Source organism: Molothrus ater, chromosome 1, assembly GCF_012460135.2.
Source record: "Molothrus ater isolate BHLD 08-10-18 breed brown headed cowbird chromosome 1, BPBGC_Mater_1.1, whole genome shotgun sequence".
NCBI classification, from domain to species: Eukaryota; Metazoa; Chordata; class Aves; order Passeriformes; family Icteridae; genus Molothrus; species Molothrus ater.
The window spans coordinates 44,745,953-44,766,617 of record NC_050478.2 but is presented as its reverse complement, the minus strand read 5'-3'; the positions used below and the strand labels follow the sequence as shown (position 1 = coordinate 44,766,617).

Below are 20,665 nucleotides of genomic sequence, written 5' to 3'. Positions count from 1 at the left end.
AACGGATAAAAGGGGCAACGGTGAAACAGCAACAGTAACAGCAGAGATTCAATGTACCAAGGGGTAAGACTGTGCTCCAAGTGTGGAAATTTTTAATGTGGCAGAGAAAAAAAACTCCAGGCCAACAGATCTTTTGGGACAATCTCAGATCCGGGGAGTCAAACAGCAGGTACACAGTCCCCAAAGACCAGGCTCTTGACACACCCTGACACACAAGTGACAGACCTCAGGTGGCAGGAAGGAGCCTCCCCCCGCTGGATTCTGGGAAGTAGCAGAGGATGTGCCACAAGCACTTCTGAGGAATGCAGTGAACAATTAGAGCTTCTCTTTCTCTTTCAGGAACAAATGGTGAAGTGCTCACCTGTTCATAATTAACAAAACTTTTAGTCACCTTGCACGTAATAGGTAAAGACAAGAGGAAAAAGATCAGTCTCCTTTGGACAGATACCGTGCAGTAATGTGCATAACTTGCTTTAGGTTTTTACTGCTAATATGCACTATTACAAATTAAATGAGCACATGCACCAAGAGAAAATGCTCTTTACAGGTTAATTGGCAGTGCTGAAGGTACAAAAAGGAGCATCTGCAACCACACCGATACGGAAAACAGGGTCCAATCTGAACAATCTTCCCCTCCAACAAGCAAACCCCCATTTTCTTGGTCTACCTCCCATTATTGCTAATAATCACAGCAATATAATCCTCAAGAACTAAAGCAGATGAATTAATATGGTGGTTTTTTTTCCTGAAATTACTGCAGTATTTTTGAGGAAGAAACTGGCAATACTGATGCAAAAGCTGGGAATCTATCAGAGGAGCAGCTCCCAACTTAAGGGCTCTGTTCACCACACTGTTCAGTCAGGCCACCATCCACACCTGGTCACCAGAACCATCCTCACCCTGCAAACCTGTGAAACCCCAGGCAGACAACAAAAGCAGCCCATTTGGGTGGACCCAAATGGGCTGCTATAAAAAAAGAAAAACCAAAAGCAAACTGCTCTGCCTGAGCACACACACTGCTCCCTTCTCACTGGGGCAGAGCCAGGGAAGGCAGGACTGTGAGACCAGCCTCACACACAGAGAAAGACAGGAGGGACAGCCCAGCAAGCTGCTGCAGGCAGGGGCAAAGCCCACAGCCCCCAGCTCCATTTAACTGGGTGTAACAGGCATGCCCACTCCTGCCTGAGGACCCTGCCCTATGCTACCCACGTGTCACCAGCCAGCAACTTTACAAACGCAGCACCAGCACAGCGCATACTAAACCAGCCTTTATTTCTCTCACAGTACAGCAGGGCTGAAGTTAAGACCATTCCGTGGCAGTGCCAACCCACTCAGTAGCCTGGGCAGTGGGAGCTGCTGACCAATCCTCGGTGGCAGGCTGGGCACTCCAGTCCTCTGCAATCACAAACACAACAATACTTAGTAGTCCCCAGCTCCTTCCACCCACCACAACACCCTCCACTCCTCCTCACAGACATCCCCCCAAACTGACCTGTGGGGAACTGCTGGATGGGCACAGATGGGACCTGCACTCCCTCAGACCAATCTGCAACCTCAGGCTGAGGAGGAGCAGTGAATTCAGGTGCTGGGGCTGTCCATTCAGTCTGGAATTCCTCCTTCGTGACTGCTTTCTCAGCAGCTGCCTGCTCCTCCTTTTCAATCTGCAATGGAAGAGCCCAGCCTGAGTCTCCCAGCAACACATCCCAGAACACAACCCTTACTATCAAGTATCAGGCAACAGGCACCAACTGGGTGGGATACAATTAACCACCATGGCAGAGTGTGAAGTGCCATCATTACATTAGCAAAACCTGTCCTCGACAGCAGACACACGGGACCATGGGATATGAGCACAGGCAGAACATCCCAAAGAGACACACTCCCTGCCATGAGGATTCCTACCTCCTCAGGATCCCTGTAGAAGTACAAGTCAGGCATGACTTCCCACGGGTGCTCACGGGAGATGGTGCCACGCATGCGCAGGACCTCCCGAGCCAGCATCCACCACATCAGGCCCACCGAGTGGGCTCCCTGGAACAGCAGAAAGTAGGTATGAGCTGGCTGTAAAGCAAAACCTTTGCAGAAAGAGCAAAAGACTTATCTGTACCCTATCCAAGGCTCATGCTTGCTGAAACCCATTTGCCAATGCCGGACTCAAGTACTTGAACATGAAAAAAGGGCAACTTTTCAAGTTCCCAGTGACATTTTCAGGACTGCAGAAATTATGATGCCATTACAACACGGCCTGAAGTAACTCTCCTGTTATGGAGTTTCACATTGCTCACCACCCTCGTGTGAGTCTCATCCAAAAGACAGGGATGATGTTCACCACATATTCAGGAATGAAGAAATTGAAAACTTGACAAAATAAACAAAGCTTACACACATACTCACACATGGCTTAGACTAGTTTTGGTGACTGACACCTTGATAGAGATCTAAGATAGCTTCTATCTTCCTAGACTTTACCTTTCAGGAGATTTCTGGCAAGGTAATGTCTCAGAGCAGTTTCTCCATCAGTTCACTTATCTTTCATTCATATTCATGATCTGTGGCAAGAATGACTACCAAACTCCACTCATTGGGTCACAAAGACCCTCATGGCGTCAGCGAAAAATCCTGCCAGGTTACTATAGCACACGTCCTACACTTGAGAGTTCCTTGGCCAGAAACCAGCCTCAGCTCCAAGCTCCAACTGTGTGCAGTTTATTTCCTCCTCCGCCCCGCCTGCAAGAGACACTAATTAGCTCATCCCCCAAGATACACGTGAGACACGAGCCCACCCTCCCTTGCAGAAAGCATCCATCTTGGAAGCACGCAGCACGCTCTGGAAGGAGCTGCCCGGAACGCCACAGGGCAGGGTTACCTTGTTATTGCAGGGAATCGCGATATCCACGTAGCGCAGCGGGGAGTCGGTGTTGCACAGGGCGATGGTGGGGATGTTGACGTAGGATGCCTCAGTCAGCGGCTGGTGATCAGCCCGCGGGTCCGTAACCACCAGGAGCCGCGGCTCACGGAAAGCTGCTTGGATCTGGTTTGTGAAGGTGCCAGGGGTGAAACGCCCGGCAATGGGAGTAGCCCCAGTGGCAGCAGCGAACTTCAGGACTGCACGCTGCAAAAGGGACACAGCAAAGGTGAAGCAGGAAAACTGCATTGCAACCAAGCCAGAAAAGTGCATTTCAGCCACATCATACAGGCACTGCCAGTGAGTTTACATGAAATTTAACTGAACTATTTGTTTCCATTCCTGTGAAATCAGGGCTCACCACCTCAGAAAGAGACAATAAAAATGTTATTGACAAGAGCAACACCATGAGTTTAAAAGCCCAAAGTCAGAAAATTAAAAAAAGCCTTCTCTTCCCCTCAAGTTATTGGCAAGCTCTACTCCAAACTCTCAAAATCCAATCATGGAAGGGTGAATTAAACAAAAAGCTTACAAAAAAAGCAAAGCAGATTTTCTTTCATTATTTCTACATCTGTCCTAGGGTGACGTTATGATGCTTGTATCCCCATTCACGTGTACTGTTAATGTTGGATATTATGTTCTGTACCTTTAAGACTGGCTCTGAAGAGGGAAAGTTTTGGTTTGGTTTTCTTATCAGCCTGGCGGGACACAGAGACTGCAGCTTTTGCTTTTCGCTTTGCTCTCTCGTCTTGCTTGCTTCGCTTCTGCTTGCTTTTGCTCATTAGCTAGTTTAGCTAAACTGTCCAATTTCTTCCTGGACTGTTTCTCCTTTCCTTTTTCTGACCATTTCGAACCTGCTCCGGACTGGGACCTGGGAAACATCAAGATTCTGCATCTTGTGGCCTGCAGCAGCTGCCCCAGCGCTGGAGGGACTGAGAACAGAGTGACCACCCCCCAAGAGAGACTTTCTGAATTTGTCATCTTTTTTCAGAGCAGGTGTCATCCGGTATTGTTCATTTTGTGTGCTGGGGGGATGCTGTGCTTGTTAAATAAACAGGTTCTTTCCACTCCTCTCCGAGGAATCCTTCCCGAACCGGTTGGGGGGAGGGGCTGTGTGGGTTTGCTTACTGGAGGGGCCCTAATTTGGAAATTCTTCTCCAAATTTGCCCTAAACCACGACAACATCTTTTTATTATCCAGGAACTTCAAGGAACTACACAAAAACTCAATAATAAATACACACAAATTGTAGCTTTGTCCTTTGAGATTGCAGTTGACAGTTCTCATTCAATTTTAACAGCTTCCAACTTGACAGGCATGTGGCAGGGCCTACTATCAAACTCCAATCCTAGAGGGAGCCCCTCTCCTGGCGTTAGCGAAAACCCTGCCATCCTTTGCTGTTGCACACTTCCGACACTTGAGAGCTCATTGGCCAGAAACTGACCTCAGCATCAAGCTTTAATAGTGTGCACATCAAACCCACGGGATACCAAGCTTTTCCTGCAGAAATCCACCCCTGAATCTCCCTAAACATCTGTGGCCTCACCTGCAGCTACCTGAACAAACTAACCTCACAAACTTCAGTGACTTAATTAAAGGTTATCACTTTCTACAATAGAATGTTTTTGTGCTAAAAATTTAGAGTCAAAATTAAAAAATATACTAGTTACTATACCTTGCTCGATAACAGAAAATTTGACAACTTTCATATCAGGTGCTTACTGTCCCCAGAAAAATCAGTGCCAATTACACACAGTAGTGTGTAATTGGCACACTCCCCTTCTGGGAGGAGGGGGTCACCAGGGGACTGACCACTAATATGACAGAAATCCAGCAAGAAAATGGATATGGAAGAAAAACAAGTTATCAAACGCCCTGAAATGGGGAGTGGGTTTCAACTCATCTATTTTAAGCTGCCAAGTGCAACACAGAAACCATGTTTACAGAAAGCATTCCTACAGTTAAAACTGGTGTTATTGCCTATTATCACCAAGCTGTCACTGGCAGGCAGTGATACATGTGAGGCAAGGGACTCCTGCTCCTAAGACTGCAGGTTTCCTGATGTCCATACCTGTCCAGTGTTCCTGGAAGAAATGACGCTCACATCAGCTGGGTTCTCAATGGCAACAATGGCACGAGCTGCCAGGAGCAGCTTTTCCCAGGTCCTCTTCAGATTGATGATGTAAATACCTGTTGGCAGCAAAAGGCTTTAGAACAACGAGCAAATACAAGATCCTAAAACAGGATAGCACTCCTCTGCCATTAAACCTGCCACATGGCTGTGGTTACTCCAAAATTCATAGAATCAGCATCGTATTCAGGTCCCTCTTAAACACAACTGGGCAACCTATTCCACTGTCTGACCATCCAAGCAGTGATTTTTTTTTAATATTATCTAATCTGTATCTCCCTTATCTCATCTTAAGCCCATTTTCTTGGGTCCTCTGGCTGCTGTCAAGCAGAAAAGGGTGACCCTTTCTTTCAGGTAGCTGTAGAGACCAGTGAGATCCCCCTAGGCTGCTTTTTCTCAGGACTAAACAAACACAGCTCCTAGAGTCATTCCTCATTACATTTTTCTGAACCTTTCAAAAGCTTTGTTTGCCCTTCTCTGTACATTGAGTCCAAGCCATGACACTGCTCCAGCACCTCAATGTCCTTTATGAAATGACAACACTCTAGTCTCATTCTAGCTAATGGAAAGCTATCTTTAAGAAAATTCTCCCTTTATGGCTTTACTGTCACATGTTTCCAGCATCTACTATCAAAAAGCTAGTCCTCATATGAATTTTTATCTTGTAAAGAGGGCAGTTTATATTGAAGACCAATACAAACAAGGAGAAATCGTTACTGAGATACTAAAACCATATAATTAATGTAGTCAAGAGCTAGCAAAATTACTGAAACCAGGTGTGATTGATTTACCAGATTTAAGATCAAGATAGTCAAAAACTAGTACAATTGTTCCAAAATCAGCATTTTATTCTACTTCTGTGAGTTAACACTGGTATGCAAAGGTCACGGAGAAACCATGCTAGGGAGATCACGCGCTAGGACTTTTCTGCTTCTACCAATAGTACCCACAAGATCCCAGCTGCCCAACCCGGGCCACCCATCCCGCCTGTTTACCATCGCTCTTCCTTTTGTAGATGTACTGCTCCATCTGGAAGTCCAGGTTGGTACCTCCCAGGTGGGTCCCGGCAGCGAGGAATTTGAGGACATCCTCCTCCTTCATCTGCAGGACATCGAGGCCTCCGGACATTGTGGGGTTTCCCTTTAGAAGCAACGACAGGGAACCTGCGGGCACAGGGACGCGGTTCAGCCCGGCGGGGACGCGCCACGAGGTCCAGCCGCCCCGGCCGCCATCTTGGGCCGCCTCCCGCGCTACAAGCAGCAGGCCTCGGCCTTCCCCGCGGCGCGGCCCGGCCCGGCCCGGCCGGCCGCCGGCGGTGCAGCGGGATGCACAGTGCCCCCCCGGTGTTATCGCAGGGCGGGGAACGCGTCCCCGCCGCCCCCGCCCCCCGCCCGGCGGCCCCGACTCACGCTGACAACGCCGTGTGGAGGCCCGGACGGCGCGGAGCCGAGAGAGAACCCGCCCCCGCCTGACGGCCATATATAGCCTCGGCAGCCAATGGGGCGCCTCGGGGGCGAGGCTCCGCGGCGGCGGGGGCAGGGCCGCGCTCCGGCGGCGCCTCCCCGGCATCCCCGGGCCGCGCCCGCTGCTCCTGCCCCTTCCCGACGCTGGCTCTGAACGAAGCTCGTAGGATTTGTGGGATTGCGAATCCAGAGAAGGGGAAAAAAGCTGGTGAAGGGTCTGCAGTGTGAGTTCTGTGGGGAGCGGCTGGAGGAGCTGGGGGTGTTTAGCCCAGAGAAAAGGAGGCTCGGGGTGACCCTTACCGCTCCCTATGGCTGCCTGGAAGGAGGGTGTAGCCAGGTGGGGGTCGGCATCTTGTCCCTGGCAACCAGCGACGGGACGAGAGGACTCAAGTTTCACCGGGGGAGGTTTAGATTGCACATTAGGAGGAATTTCTTCACAGGAATGATTGGACTTTTGAATGGGCCGCCCAGGGAGGTGGTAGAGTTACCGTCCCGTCCCGTCCCGGGAGGTGTGTAAGGGAAGACTGGACAAAACACTCAGTGCCAGGGTCTGGTTGACAGGGTGGTGTTTACTCATGGCTTGGACTCCGTGATCTCAGAGGTCTTTTCCAACTGAACTGATTCTGTGGTTCTGTCAGTCTGAAGCTGCTTCACAGCAGCATCCTGAGGCTTGTGCTCCAAGCAACATCCAGGCTGTTTTTGAGGTCCTGAAGGGAACAGAAAGCAAAGATTTATTTTAAACATTTTACAATTCCATTTTCCTGCTGAAAGTGAAATATATGCTCTTAGGGCTGGTGATTGTTGATGAATTATATCTAGGCTCTATATTGCCTGCTGCGGGGGGAAGCTTCTAAGGAGCTGCAGCATCTTCTGTGCACCCAATTTCTCCTCCCTGCAGGGGCAGTGCTCTGGCACCACGCAAGAGAGCTTGAGCAGCCAAGGCTGTTCCTGTCCTTTGCAGAAATGACAGTAAAAAGACATGAAATTGACACTGAACTTACACATCCTTGTTCTGCAGTAGACATTCTTGTGGTACTTGCCCCATTTTTTTTGTGAGTGTTGTTGGGTTTAGGATTTTCTTGTTGTTTGCTTTTAAGAAACCACAGAAAGTGATGAGATTTAAGAATCTTCATGGTCTTTCTCATTTTCCTTGTCCTATTCTCAGACACAGGCCTGAGAAAGGAATCTCTAGAAAAAAAAAGTAGTGATACTTACTTTGCTATGCTTGCTATCATCAACATCTGGATACATTTCTGGACAGATTTCTGGACTGTGCAAATACTATTGCTAGTGCCTTCTGCAAGTGATAATTCATCTTCATATCTTTCTAACAACAGTGCTCCTTTAGTTTTCTCCCTTCTATTTTAACCTCGTATAACCACATCAGTGTGACTGGGCCTGGACTCTCCTTTTCCATGCCTGAGCCCTGAGTTACTCTGGGGAAGAGTTGCTCAAGTAGCAGGTTACAACATAATCTCATGTATGTTCTTTTTCTGCTGGAAAATGGCTCTCTATCCTTCTTTTCTTCGTACTTATTAGGTGGTGTTAATTAGAGAGATTACAAAATCAGCTTTAGAATATGCTGTAAGAGAGTAATTCAAACATTTGCCACATGGTGGTGACAAAGTAGGTAAAATGAAACGCAGCAACAGGTTAGTGAGCCCTCAGCCAGAGCATGATCTATTACTGCCTGAGAGATTACAGACATCTGTGGCGCCTGGGTAAGTGCACTGGGGATGGTGAGAGCTGACCTGATGGGGCTGTGTACAAGCTGTGTTTCTCCTGAGGAGACAGGAGCAGGGTGAATATTAGCTTGGGAAGGAAGAGAAGAGATGGTGGTGATGTCACCATGATGTGCATTTCACCTGGAGAGCTCTTCTGCGCTATTGAAACTCATCTGTATTAAAAATGTATTTGAACATAATGATTGTAAATTAAGTATTGAATATTGCAGAAAGTCTGATGTTATCAAAAGAGTGACACTGGTCAGTGTTATGGACTCCTCTGGCATCACTAATACTTCATTTATTTTTTATTGTTATGCTTATGGGCCCTTTCTGGTATACCATGAGGCCCACAGCCCATGAGAGGGCTTGGAAAAGTGGTGATGAAGCTGGACAATAAAGTATTTCTAAATATTTTCTTAAATAACCTGAAAGCTTGCCTTTATTTTTCATCTGCGTGCTGAGACAGTTTAAAATAATCTGTTACTAATGGACATGTCCCTCAAGTGAAAGTGTATCTACCTTATCACATGTTTTAGACAAGGCTTCCTTTGTCCAAAGTTCACACTGAACTCTGTTACACAATTACATGCAGAGCTTCTGGCAGCCCCTGGGAACAGCCTTGCTCGGCAGCAAGCAAAGCCAAGAAAGGTGGATTTGAGGCAACAGTCCTCCTGAAGAGCCAGGGAGACTTGGGGCCCACAGGTGCAGAGATGTGTCACTGAGCTACCACCAGCCTTTGGGTGCTACACTGAGGACTTCAAGTAGGTGCCTGGGGTGGTCACAAAGCCCCAGAAAGAGCATCTCCCAGAGAGCCAGCCCAGGCTGCAGCAGAGCAGCAGCCCTGGCCAGAAGCCTCGGAGCAGGGGGCTGTACCAGGACCCCAGTGCTGGGAGAGAGGGCTCCTCACAGGACTGCACAGGAGGTGTTCTGTGCTGCCAGGACAGCTCCTGCAATGAAGGGGTTGGGTTGTGTGTCTGGGGAGGAAGCTCAGGCAGAAAGCCTTTCAGGCAGTATCTATCCCACCAAACATGACAGTGGGTGTCACCCGAGAGATCCTGTAGCATCCCTGGAGAAGGAAAAGAAGAGCTATGAAGATCAACTCACTTTCAGTGAAACGGCACTAATGTTATTGTGACTCCCTTTAAATTCCATTTTGGCTTGTGTTTTAAAGGTTTGATATTACTTCTTACACATTTTGGGAAAACATATTTTGGCAAATTTATTTCTAGTTCTACAAAGTTAGAATTGCTTAATGCCTGTTACAAAAACTTGCAGAGGTCACATTTTAACCTCTCACCGGGATTTTGTCATTTTTACTAAAACTCCTTAATGCATTATGATAAAGACTCCTAAAACATTTTACAGTGCTAAAATCACAAATTAAGAAACTGCAATGTGGAAAATCATCTTGCTGTTTTGAAATAAGCACCAAAGCCAGAAGGGATAAGCATATTCTTATGCTTATAAGCATAAGAAACCCACATGGAGTTCACAAAAGTACACATATATATGTGCCTGTATGGGATGAAGAATCTTTTCTGTTCAATTCTGGTGTCAGTGCTTATGTGTGGCACAAAACTCATTAAAATTAAAAAAGCAAGCAAAATGTTTACCCATTTTTAATGAGGAAGGGAGATCTGTAACTCAATGTTTTGTTACAACCATACTGCCTTTAAACTTTCAATCTTCCCCACCTTCTACCACCCAGAAGGGTTAGGGATCTTGTCTGCTATCTCTTCTCACAGCTGGGGCAGCTGTCAGCAGCATGGACGGCAACACCCACTACACAGGAGGTGGTTCTTTAAGGCAGCAGGAGAGCTCTGGGGAGCTCTGTGTACAGGAGCAGGCACTATCCCAGGCCTAACTTGCTACCAGAACCTGCGCAAGCAATTTAGGCTCAGCTGGCACAAGGCTGCATCTCAGCACTGTCTGGTAGGTCTGTTACACACAGATAACCCTCCATGAAAATTGCTCCATGTGAGAATGTATTATCTAAGCAAGTAAAGAGGCTTGGGATCCTCACATCTCGAAGATGCACATCTCAGTATCAACAAAGTTTTGCTTAGCACAACCTGCCTGCTACTGAATCCCAGGACCATACTGTGACAGCAAGAGGAGATCCCAGCAATCCAGCATTCCCTTGCATTATGCCTTGCAGGACACAATTGTGTCCCAGGCACAATTTCTGGTCCCCTGCTGAGATCAGACTGTCTGAGTAGCAAAAACCTGATCAGCAGGATACTAAAAACAGTTTTTCCCTAGAGAGCTTAAAACCCCACTGTCCTGAAGGCAGGTATTTCACCAGCTAGTACAGGGATTCAACAGCCATCTGTCTTTACACACAGCAGGCAGGCAGAGGAAGCTGTGTAAAATGCAACATTCCCCAGTGCTGTGTTTTTCTACTTAAGCAAAGTTGATTTAGGTTGTACTAGCACAACCCGTGCAGATTATACATCACAGAAAGAGAGAATATTCCTTGCCTTTTATGGGCTCTGAACACATGCAACAGTCCTGTCCTCTTGGGAAACTCCTTTTGCATTCTTAAGTCGCTACTCCCTCCAATCCCTTGTGCATTTAATCAGTTGAGGCTTCTCTGTTTGGGTTTTTTAAAAGAAACACTGAAGAGATTATATCCTTAATTTTAGCAACCAGTTTTTAATAGAAACATATAATACATCTTTTCACATAAATATTTTATATAGACACAAACTATATAGACTCACAATACTCAAAGCTACGCAATATTTCAAAGCTCCAGTTCTGTTTAAGAGACTGAGTGAAAAAACCCAAATAAATCATCACACAGGAGAAGTGGAAACATGAAGTTTCTAAAGCATGAATAATTCGAGACTATTTCTCTTGTGTCCTTACAACTCACCTAAACACTGCCTGCCTCAACATGCCAGCCAGCTATGTCCTTAGCCACAGCTGCAGGGGCAAGCAGAGACAATGCACGATCACTAACAGTGCACTGCCAGCAATAGAGGTCATTCCAAGAGGGATCCCACTGCCATCCTGAAGTGCAGAGAGGGAGCACACCCCTGTCTCCGGAGTCCAAGCCAAGATGGCTTTGGAAACGATTATCTGACAAGATTGTTAGTGCTGAATTGCTGGCATGATGGAGGTAGGTGATTAACCACCTCTGTCCAGATCTTTTATTTGATTTACTTTATCTTTAGGCTGTACAGTGACAATTTGTTGTTAAGTAGAAGCATTAAACCTCAAGGGGAATACATCTAAACTTCAAGTCGATGCACTTGATTGTCTTGACTTGCTATAGCTATCAAGGAGAAACTTCAATAAATCACTTCAGAAACAGAATGTTTTTGAAGAGGAGAAAGGGTGAAGGACAGTAAGGATCAGAGCTGAGAAATAGTCTTATGCCTGACCATGTGATAAAGCTTTCAGAACAGAGTGAAGTAGAACTTCAGGCTTTCCCTTCCCCCATATATGACACCCAACAAAAGAAATAACAAAGAGAAACAAACAAGCTTGCATCACAGATTCATTCTCCCCAACTCACAGGTAAATAAGCTTTTGGATTTGCAGCACCCATGGCAGATGAAACACAGTGCAGTTGAGATTCTCTATTTCTTAAACCCAGAGGAGCCCAGGTTAATCCACAAGACAAAAACCATACAGTTTTTCACTCTACTCCAATAACAAAGCACCAGACCAGAATGGAAAAAACTTTGGCAAAGTAAAAGCTAACACTACTTTAGGCCTGATTCCAGATTTAAAACAAACAAACAAACAACCTCACAGCAGACCTTAAAACAGTAGTGCATGGAAATAAACTCCCTACTTCTTCTTTTGTTACTTGACCAGGCAGGAGTACAAAGACATAAAAGCCACCAAAGTGTTCCTGAAATTCAGGTTTCTGATGAGGACTTGATTTAATTCCAGATTACCTCACATTCTTTGCTTGCCTGCCTCATTTTTGAGAGCTTAAGTTTCTGTCTGCACGGGTTGCACATTGCTTTGCCATTGCTAAACCAGGAACAAAATATGTGTGAAGCACCTTGCAGGTGACCCCACACACAACCCTGGCCCAGGATGTTCAACAGATCCAACTCACATGCCAGATTTATAAAGCACCAAATAAATTCAGGCTCCCAGCACAATGCTGGTTTGATCCCATACACAGGGGAATAAAAGACAAATGAGGTAACTCATCTAATTGCCACCTTATTCTGCCAGGTCAGCAATCCCAGACTTGGTTCTCCAGCTGTGTGTCAGTAGTGCTCAGGACAGCAAACAAGCAGGATGTGCAGTTACCATGGTTTCATGCACTCTCACAAGTTCTGGTCACTAAGGGCAGAAGGAACAGCAAAAGAAAGGAACAGGTGTTCACATTTAGGATTTAGCAAATAACGTGCCATGTGCCTGATTTGATGCAGTGCTCTGTTGCTAACACATAGATGTGCACACAGAACCCTCCACCAGCATCCTTGGGGACTCCTGCACTGCAGAGCACCAGCCTTCCTTCACAGATGGGCTGAGTCTGAAAACAGGCAGCACTTTCCAAGGCTCCATTCTGTCCTCTTACACTTCCCTCAACTTTTACATCAGTCATCAAGCATTCTTGGAGTTGAAATCTGGTAAAGAACACCTTTAACAACCCACATCCCCTCTGTTCTTACACTCGGAAAGTTGCCTGGGCAGGCAGGGACTGTCCAAAATACATTCTAAAACTTATGAACAACAGGTAGGTAGCACTGGTTGTTCATACAGCTACAGTGTTGTATCCTCGTGTTTAGAGACAGGTGCTCTGGTTCTAAAGCAAACTGCAATATCCCTAAATCTTTAAGAAAATAAAAGCCAAAGCTAAGTCTTCTGCAAGGCACACTACAGAACACGATGCACACTTCCACACCAGCTTCGTGGCTATGCTAACAGAGCTGCAAGGGACCCAACCCATCACAGAGGCACAAGTGAAGGGGGGATCAGGCTGCACCTGGCACACACTGTGAGGTCTGAGTAACACAGCACAAAAGAGTAAGAAGGCACAGAGGATGAAAAGTGCATTTAAACTCGGGCATACTTGAACGTGGACTACCTGATAAGAGAAAAGGATCAGCCAGGAAAATGGGAAGGGTCTGTGTGGAGCCCTAAGGGAATTAAAGATCACTACCAAGCACCTACAGGACTCAAACCTTGGAGAAAGCTTACAGAAATAGCAACCTTTTCTTTCCAAATGAAAGCATACTCCACATGCAATCAGCAATGTTTTAAGGGAAATCTGAAGTGCTAGTATCTACATCTGTTTCCATTATACATTTATGCATTATGAGCCATGGCCCTAAAAGCTACATCTAAGGACCAGTTCACTATAATAACTGAGGATGTTGATCAAGGATTAATAAATAAAGAATAAGAAGCAAACAAGTCTCTATGAAAACTGCATTAAAAATCCAACAAAACCCACTCGAGTGTTCCTGCTGCAGTTAGACCAGCAGCTTTTTTTTTTTGTTTTTTCAGAGAACAAGTAGAACTTTGGTAGCAATCAATTCTAAAGTGCCTTATGCTTCTTAATTACTGTGCAAACTCTGCTGTAGAGACAGAAGGACATTTCAAGAATGTTAAGGTGCTCAATAACATAATAACACATAACACAGCAAGGAGGGTCCAATTACTCTCTCTGTGATCAACCACAGTACAAAAGTGATGGCAGAGACCATATTTGTAGTTTTTCCTCTGCACTTCATTTCTCTTCCACCCATGCCCACAATGTAAGCATCACAACACACATCCAGTTTCCCACCAGGGCCTAGCGCTCCCCTGTGAGAATAAAGCATTATGAGGAAGGAGGATCTCTATCAGATGGTGGTCACTGTGGCCTTTCTGGCCATGCCCGCAAGGAACACGCTGGCAAGTTCTGCCATCACTGTTTTCTCCTCAAACACTTCTGCTCTAATACTGTCTCATTGCATAAAGGTGGTGAGCACAGAGTTATTTTTAAAAGGGGCTTCTCAGCATAGTTACCAGGCTGTGAAAACCCTACCATTTCCCATGGCAGTCTGCAAGCGCAGTCCTTCTGGAATGCATTGATCAAACAACGCAAAGATCCAATCCTTCTTCCTCTACTTGCCAAAAGGCCAAATCCCCTGTCTCAGAAGGGCTTCCTTCCTGGCTGAGGAAGGCTTATTCCTCTGTGGAACTGGGAACTTCTCAGTGCCAGTTGATCACAACAAGCGGGAGAAGGAGTGAAGCTGGTCCTTTCTCAGTGCAGCTCAGTCAGGATTTCAAGCCCATTTTTTCCATCATCTGTTCATACACCGTCCATGCCATTGCTGCCATCAGAGTGCGCCTGAGAACTCGGGGCACACCGCCTCGGAAAAAGCCAACCAGCCCAAAGTCCTGCAACGGGAGATAAACAGCAATTTATCCCAATCTGCCTAGAGGGTTTTAATTTCTCATCATTTATTACATGGAAGAGCACAGGATGTATTTCAGCTCAGACCCAGAGCAGTCTCTGAAAGACCCAGGCTTAAATAGCTTTCAGTGTTTAGGAAGAATCTGTAGCACTGCACTATTGCAGGGCTACCCAGCAAAGCAGGAAGAGCAGTGAGTGGGAAAAAGGAAGGCCAGGATGGAGACAACAGATGGAGAAAGCCACATTCAAGTCCAACAAAGAGAAGGCAAGAGTCTAATCATTTCGAGACACTACAGGAAAATGAATAGTCTTCGTTTTAGAGCTTCGTATTTACAAAAGTCTCTCAGCTATTCTGAGATTTCTAAGTATTGAAGCAAAAAACATTATGATTTGAAAAAAAAAGGTATACACAAAAATGCATACACAAATAAACAGATTACTGCTTAGGAATAGAGTTCAATATGGAAACAGAGTCAATCTGCCAAGATCTGCCCTTCTGACAGCAGGAAGGGAAAGGTGGGCTTTGACTACTTCTCCACCCCATTCCTGCAATAAAGACCTGGGCATTTATTTCTTTTCTGATGCCTAAAGAGCAAATAATTATTTTGTAGCTGGTTTGTATCTGAAACCAGCATTTCACACTGCACACTATAGTCTTGATCTACCACAGCATGACCCCCTTCATCATCTTGAAAATGCTGACACTGAATAGTCCAACTGCAAGAGCAGATGAAGCACTGACGCTTGTTCACCTCCTTTAAAAGGCAATGACTTCCCCATCAAAGCTGTGCTTTGAGCAAGGGGATCAGAACTGAGGATGTGGTTGCGCATGTCAGAAGGGATTCACCTCACCTTGTAGATAAAGGCAATGGCCTGGCTTGTCCTGTGGTACTTTTGGGGTGACAGCTGCATGTGTGTTTTGATGACATCAGCAGGCTGTGTTGCCAAAGAGGCCAAGATCCCTGCAAAGATCCCACAGCCAAAATTCAGCAAGGGCATGAGCACTGGATCCAGCTGGTCTGCAACAGAGCAAAGGGAACACACTCAGACACCATTCAGGCCAGGAACACTCATGCTGTGTGACAAAGTGAAAGCCATTGAATGGTTAGATCAACAGCAGAACCAAAGAGAAGTTAAAATCCATGCAGCTAGAGAAACCTTTCAAGGGGAAAAGTGGCTACTAGTCAAAAGTTAGCACTATTAAGAAGCCTCACTTGCTGGGGAACAGAATTTGACAGAAAATCAGAAAAGAAAAACTTGTACAAAAGTTGCCCCAGAGAGTTCCAATACCAGAGAAGCCTCAGTTTAGTGGAAACTGAGCAGTAAGCAAGACAAGCAGAAGCAGCAAGCAGTGCTTAAGACACCCTGTCTTTCAGCTGTTCACTAACTGAGTTATGCATCAGCCTTCATGAAGACAATCAATCAATTTAAGGCCAGTCTCCATTTCTGCACTAACCTCAGCTATAGGTCTACAGTTCTCCACAGGCAAATGTGAGTGAGTGAGTGAGTGAGTGAGTGAGTGACCCAAAGCCCTAAAGGAGACTAATTTAACTTCCAAAGTGCAAGGCAACAAGCAGAGCATGCAGGCTGCCAGCTGCAGGGCAAGATCTGAGAAGAGGAATATTTTCCACTCCAGCATCCAACATTCAGCCTCACCCTGAGGTGTGAGGTTTTTGGTCTGCGTGTAGAACATCAGGTAGATGCCAGAGAAGGGTGCATCTCTCAGCAGCGTTGCTGTGAGCCCACTGAACATGCCACGAGCCCCTTCAGTCTGATAGATACTCTTCAGGGCTCCATACACACTCCCATAGCCAAATCTTCCACTCTGCAAGAGCAGACAAAGGTCAGTCATCCACGTGCCAGGCACAGGTTGAGGAGCCCTACACGCACCCTGAGGATATAATATCCAAACAAATTGCGAACTTAATGTGATGCCCAAGATGGCAACACAGAGAACAATCCAAGGCAAAAACCGGGTTTCACCTAACTCAGCCTTTAAAAGAATCCTTCAGGGAGGTAATATATGGAAGATGCTACACAAACATTGTATACAACTGAAACGTATAAATCTTAGGGCGACTTCTATTTCATCTTGCTCAAATTTCATTTCCTGTGCAATGTGTGAACTGAGGTGAAATCAGGATTACATTCCTGGCTGTACCCAAGTGGCAGCAACCTTCTCCAGGCAGAAGGAATTATTTTGCATCACAAAGAAGGTGTGTGACACCATTAACAGGGGACTAATTGGAAAGTCATACCTCATATCGGGTCTTCACGACAGTCACTGGCAACATGCAAATCCCAGAAACTGCTCGAGCAGCGGCACCCAGGAAGACAGACTCCAGGGCTGTGGGTGAACGGTCCACAAGAAACTTTTGCTTCATCATGTACAAAGTGCTGAAGTAAATCCCAACCCCAGGAATACATCTTGCAAAGGACTTCAGGAGAAACAGAAGCAGATGAAGAAAGGAAAAGCTTACATAAGACAAAATATACTACAAAACATTTCTGAGACTGTTCAACTTGACAGGAAGCTTTGTAGAAGACAAAAATATCACTAAAGCTAACATGCTGAGGAAAGAAAATAAGGTAGAAATCATTTATGGCACTGACAGACAAATTATTCAAATGATGCCAGGATTTATTGCATTCCTCAATGTCAGTTTTCTAGGAACAAGATATTCCAAATCAAAATTAAGTTATTGCAGTTGCCACACCACATTTGCAAGAGTATTCAAATGTTCAGCTGCTCAGCACTGCCATAACCAAATCAGTGAAATTCACAACATTAACTCTTAAAATAGGATGTAATCTAAATCATGTAATTTCACTCATAATTGTACAAGAGCTGGCTATTAAATTCAAGCAGACATAATTAGCAATAAACAGTAAGCTTATCTATTTACTTATTTTTACAAGTCAGAGTTAAACCAGCCACTTACTGGAGAGACACCTTTCCAGAGCCCCAGAATACTCTCAGTACGAACAACCCTAAAGAGCAGTGTTACCATCCCAGCACGACCAGACCTGAAAGAAAGACAAGAGAGGAACTGAAGAAATGACCTTGGCAGATGTATTCCACAGCCACCTCTTTCACTCGTATCTCTGTGCATTAACTCAGCACCTCCAAGGTGCTCTTCCTCAGCTCCATCTGCTCTTCTTGGTCGCTCTTTCCAGGGCTTCTCCATCACCTTCTGTATCTCACAACCTTTAACACCCATTAGTGGTTTTAGTTGCTCATTCCCTTTGCTAGCAGCAACAGATTGTAGGTTGACTACACCAAGCTGCACGCATGAAAAATTACCTGACAACCACACAGGATTTTTTTCAGGCAGAGGATACCCCATGAAACTGCACGGTAGCTACTCCAGCAAACACCAGTCTCTCAGATGAGAACAAATGTTGAGGTTACAACTTATTCCAGTGGCATTCATAACCACTCACAGACATTTTTGTTCTTCTGGAGCAAAATAACAATCCTTCTCCGTAATATAAAAATATACCTCCTCTTTTACAAAGCCTGATTTCCCAGATTACAGCTCTGAACTCCAAGCCCCAGCCAGCAAATAAGGCAGAAGCCTATGGCAGAGCACCTCCAGGCCCCCCACGCAGACACATCCCCCTCCTCTCACCCATTCACAGCAGGCTGCAGAGTTTGCAGACGGGTTTTCAGCAGGTCAAGGGGCTGGAAGAGGAGCGTGGAACAAGTGCCACTGATGGAGCCACACACAAAGGCCTTTAGGACTGGATGCATCTGGAAGAGGAAGAATAGAAGTTTAAATGGCCATTTAATTAAAAATGGCACAAGAGGAAATATTTCAGCTAATACATCACAGGCTATAGAAGGAAGGTGTAATGACCCCAGATGTTAAGGACAGCTGCTTAGGGTACAGGAATACAGGAAGGTTTTCCAGGCCTTTTCTGAGGCTGATAAAGTTTTATTTGTGTTTTTTGGGTTCTCTGCTTTTTCTGAGAGATTGTTCCAGAATCTCCCTGAAATTCGGTGGTTTGTTAAGAGTTTTCTGAACATCAAATGTACTAGGAGCCATTTGGTTACCCTTTGCCACAGCAAAGGAAATAGGTGTCCCCTTCCCACCACCTACCTGTACCTTTGCCACAATCCAATCCACCTCTGCTGGCAGCACGTCCAACCCTTCCCTCCCACGCCCACAGCACGGTCCCGCGCTGCCAGGGGCACTGGCGGGGAACCCTGCCCAGACCCAGTCCCAGACCCAAACCCGGCCCAAACGCACTCAAAAGCCCCGCACGGCCTGCTCAGCTGAGGCTGCCTTTGCTACCCACAGCAGCTGCCGCCGCCCGGCACTTCTCGGGAAATAATACCGCAGGAGGCACAGAGCCCACGGCAGGGTGAAGATTTTTAGGTGTTTAGAGAGGGTTTATACTATTATAAACATATAACGGTGTTTGCTAATGAAGAACGAGTTTCTGCGCGAATCACGACAGACTAGAAAGCACGGACAGATCAGAAGTAGAGTGGGGCACGCTCCGAGCCAGCAATGGCCCCGAGGTCCGTCCAGACCCAGACCGTCACGGGGCTGGACCCGTCCCCCCGTCCCCCCGCTGCCCCGAGGCCGCGGAACACGGCGCAGCAGCGCAGGGGGTGCAGCGAGCCCCCCTCGCCTCCCATCGGGGCGCTGCACCCGGCCTCTCCCCGGCAGAGCGAGCGAGGAGGGCCCGGCGCAGCGACCCGACCCGACCCGACCCGGCCCGGCCCGGCCCGGCCGGGCCCGGCCTGGCGCAGCCGTACCTCCGCGTCCCGGCCCGGCATCCCAGCGCCGCCCGCAGCCCCAGAGCGCGGCGGGCAGCGGCGAGGCCCAACCCCGAGCCAGCCCGCCCGGAGCACCGCCCCGCCCGGCGCATGCGGCTCCCGTAACCCTTCGGCCGCCGCGGCCCGGAGCCGGCTCCCCTCCCGCGTCTTTTGCCCCCGCATCGCGTGTTTGTCACGGCTTTTGGACGTTCTACATAGAATCGTAAAACGGAAAGGGGCTGAAATCGATCTCTGAAGTTCATCTTGGTCCAGCCCCTGTGCTACGGGAAGGGACGCCTCCCGCTAGACCACGCTGCTCAAGGCTCCAACCAGTGTGGCTTTGAATACTGCCAGGTGTGGGGCATCGACAGCTTCTCTGGACAACCTGTTCCAGTGTCTCGCCACCCTCACAAAAAAAAAAAAAAAATCTTCCTAATAGCTAACCTAAATTTCCTCTCTTTCAATTTATACCTGCTACTCCCTGTCCTATCATTGCAGTTCCCAATGAAGAGTCCCTCTCTGGCTTCCCTGTAGGCCCCCTCCAGATAATGGAAGGCTTCTATGAGATCCCCACACAACCTTTTCTTTAAGCTGAACAACCCCAATGTTCTCAGCCTGTCTTCATAGAACAGGTGCTCCAACTTTGTGGCCTCACCTCCAACAGTTTCACGGCCTGAAGTTGGGGGTCACCAGAATTTACTCAGTTCCAGCAGCTGTACTCTATATTCCAGTGCTCTGTGCTGTATCCAGCAACTGAGCCCCAGCATGCTCTGTCAGACATGGGCAGTGGGAAGGGTCAGTTCATAACTGACAGCTTTCATGTCTTCCTTCAGTTCACACCTCCCACATCCCCACAAAACCAGCTTCCTATGGATACCCGTAGTGTTGTTCAGAAACCTGAGATGCACACTGATGCATCCTTACCCCTGTTGCTAGTGTTTCCACTTGCTCATCCACATCCTGGGCCCAGAGCAGAGGAAGGCTGGCTTTCCAGAGCATTGAGGAAGTGAGGACCAAAATAAAGAGTTTCAGTATTAGACCTGTGCCAGCCCTGAGACTGTGGCTTCACTGTGCCTGCAGAGCCAGACACTGCTTATCAGCAACAAAACTGGAGGAGCTGGGAGGAGCAAGTTATGGCTTTGGAAGCTGCTTTTCTAAGAATTGCCTGTTTGCTGGGCCTTGGCCAAGTAAAGAATGACGCGTCCAGAACATCATGCTCCAGGTGTTCCAAGAAAGAAAACCCTGTGTGCAGCAGTAGCCATTATGCACAAACTACTTCCTCTCCTGTGCTCACT

General features: G+C 46.9%; 2 protein-coding genes and 2 non-coding genes across 4 annotated transcripts; all 4 read right to left on the bottom strand.

Annotated features, from left to right (window-relative positions):
- Window positions 1-1,255: 1,255 nt before the first annotated feature.
- On the bottom strand, window positions 1,256-6,515 carry RPSA (ribosomal protein SA). The gene is made up of 7 exons (XM_036379038.2): window positions 6,446-6,515; window positions 6,032-6,199; window positions 4,977-5,095; window positions 2,867-3,112; window positions 1,903-2,031; window positions 1,493-1,661; window positions 1,256-1,395 (listed from the first exon to the last, which is right to left on the bottom strand). The coding sequence occupies exons 1-7, from the start codon at window positions 6,513-6,515 to the stop codon at window positions 1,301-1,303; spliced, it is 996 nt and encodes a 331-aa protein (XP_036234931.2). The 3' UTR covers window positions 1,256-1,300.
- Window positions 2,548-2,706, bottom strand: LOC118684432 (small nucleolar RNA SNORA62/SNORA6 family). Its single transcript, XR_004979836.1, has one exon. It is a non-coding gene; the product is annotated as a small nucleolar RNA SNORA62/SNORA6 family (small nucleolar RNA).
- LOC118684444 (small nucleolar RNA SNORA62/SNORA6 family) lies at window positions 4,221-4,378 on the bottom strand. Its single transcript, XR_004979848.1, has one exon. It is a non-coding gene; the product is annotated as a small nucleolar RNA SNORA62/SNORA6 family (small nucleolar RNA).
- Window positions 6,516-10,861: 4,346 nt separating the features above from the next.
- On the bottom strand, window positions 10,862-19,571 carry SLC25A38 (solute carrier family 25 member 38). The gene is made up of 7 exons (XM_036378890.2): window positions 19,371-19,571; window positions 18,235-18,356; window positions 17,545-17,629; window positions 16,861-17,040; window positions 16,259-16,427; window positions 15,455-15,621; window positions 10,862-14,586 (listed from the first exon to the last, which is right to left on the bottom strand). Exons 1-7 carry the CDS (start codon window positions 19,551-19,553, stop codon window positions 14,464-14,466), a joined length of 1,029 nt encoding a protein of 342 aa, XP_036234783.1. The 5' UTR covers window positions 19,554-19,571; the 3' UTR covers window positions 10,862-14,463.
- Between the last annotated feature and the right edge of the window lie 1,094 nt (window positions 19,572-20,665).

Coding starts and splice junctions, on each gene's coding strand:
- RPSA (XM_036379038.2), bottom strand. CDS start 6,515: ATGGCCGTCAGGCGGGGGCGGGTTCTCTCTCGGCTCCGCGCCGTCCGG. Junction 6,200..6,445: donor CTCCACACGGCGTTGTCAGC/GTGAGTCGGGGC, acceptor CTGTGCCCGCAG/GTTCCCTGTCGTTGCTTCTA. Junction 2,032..2,866: donor CGATTCCCTGCAATAACAAG/GTAACCCTGCCC, acceptor CTGCTGTTCCAG/GGAGCCCACTCGGTGGGCCT.
- SLC25A38 (XM_036378890.2), bottom strand. CDS start 19,553: ATGCGGGGGCAAAAGACGCGGGAGGGGAGCCGGCTCCGGGCCGCGGCG. Junction 17,630..18,234: donor CTGCAGCCTGCTGTGAATGG/GTGAGAGGAGGG, acceptor TCTTTCTTTCAG/GTCTGGTCGTGCTGGGATGG. Junction 14,587..15,454: donor CCATTGCCTTTATCTACAAG/GTGAGGTGAATC, acceptor CTCCCGTTGCAG/GACTTTGGGCTGGTTGGCTT.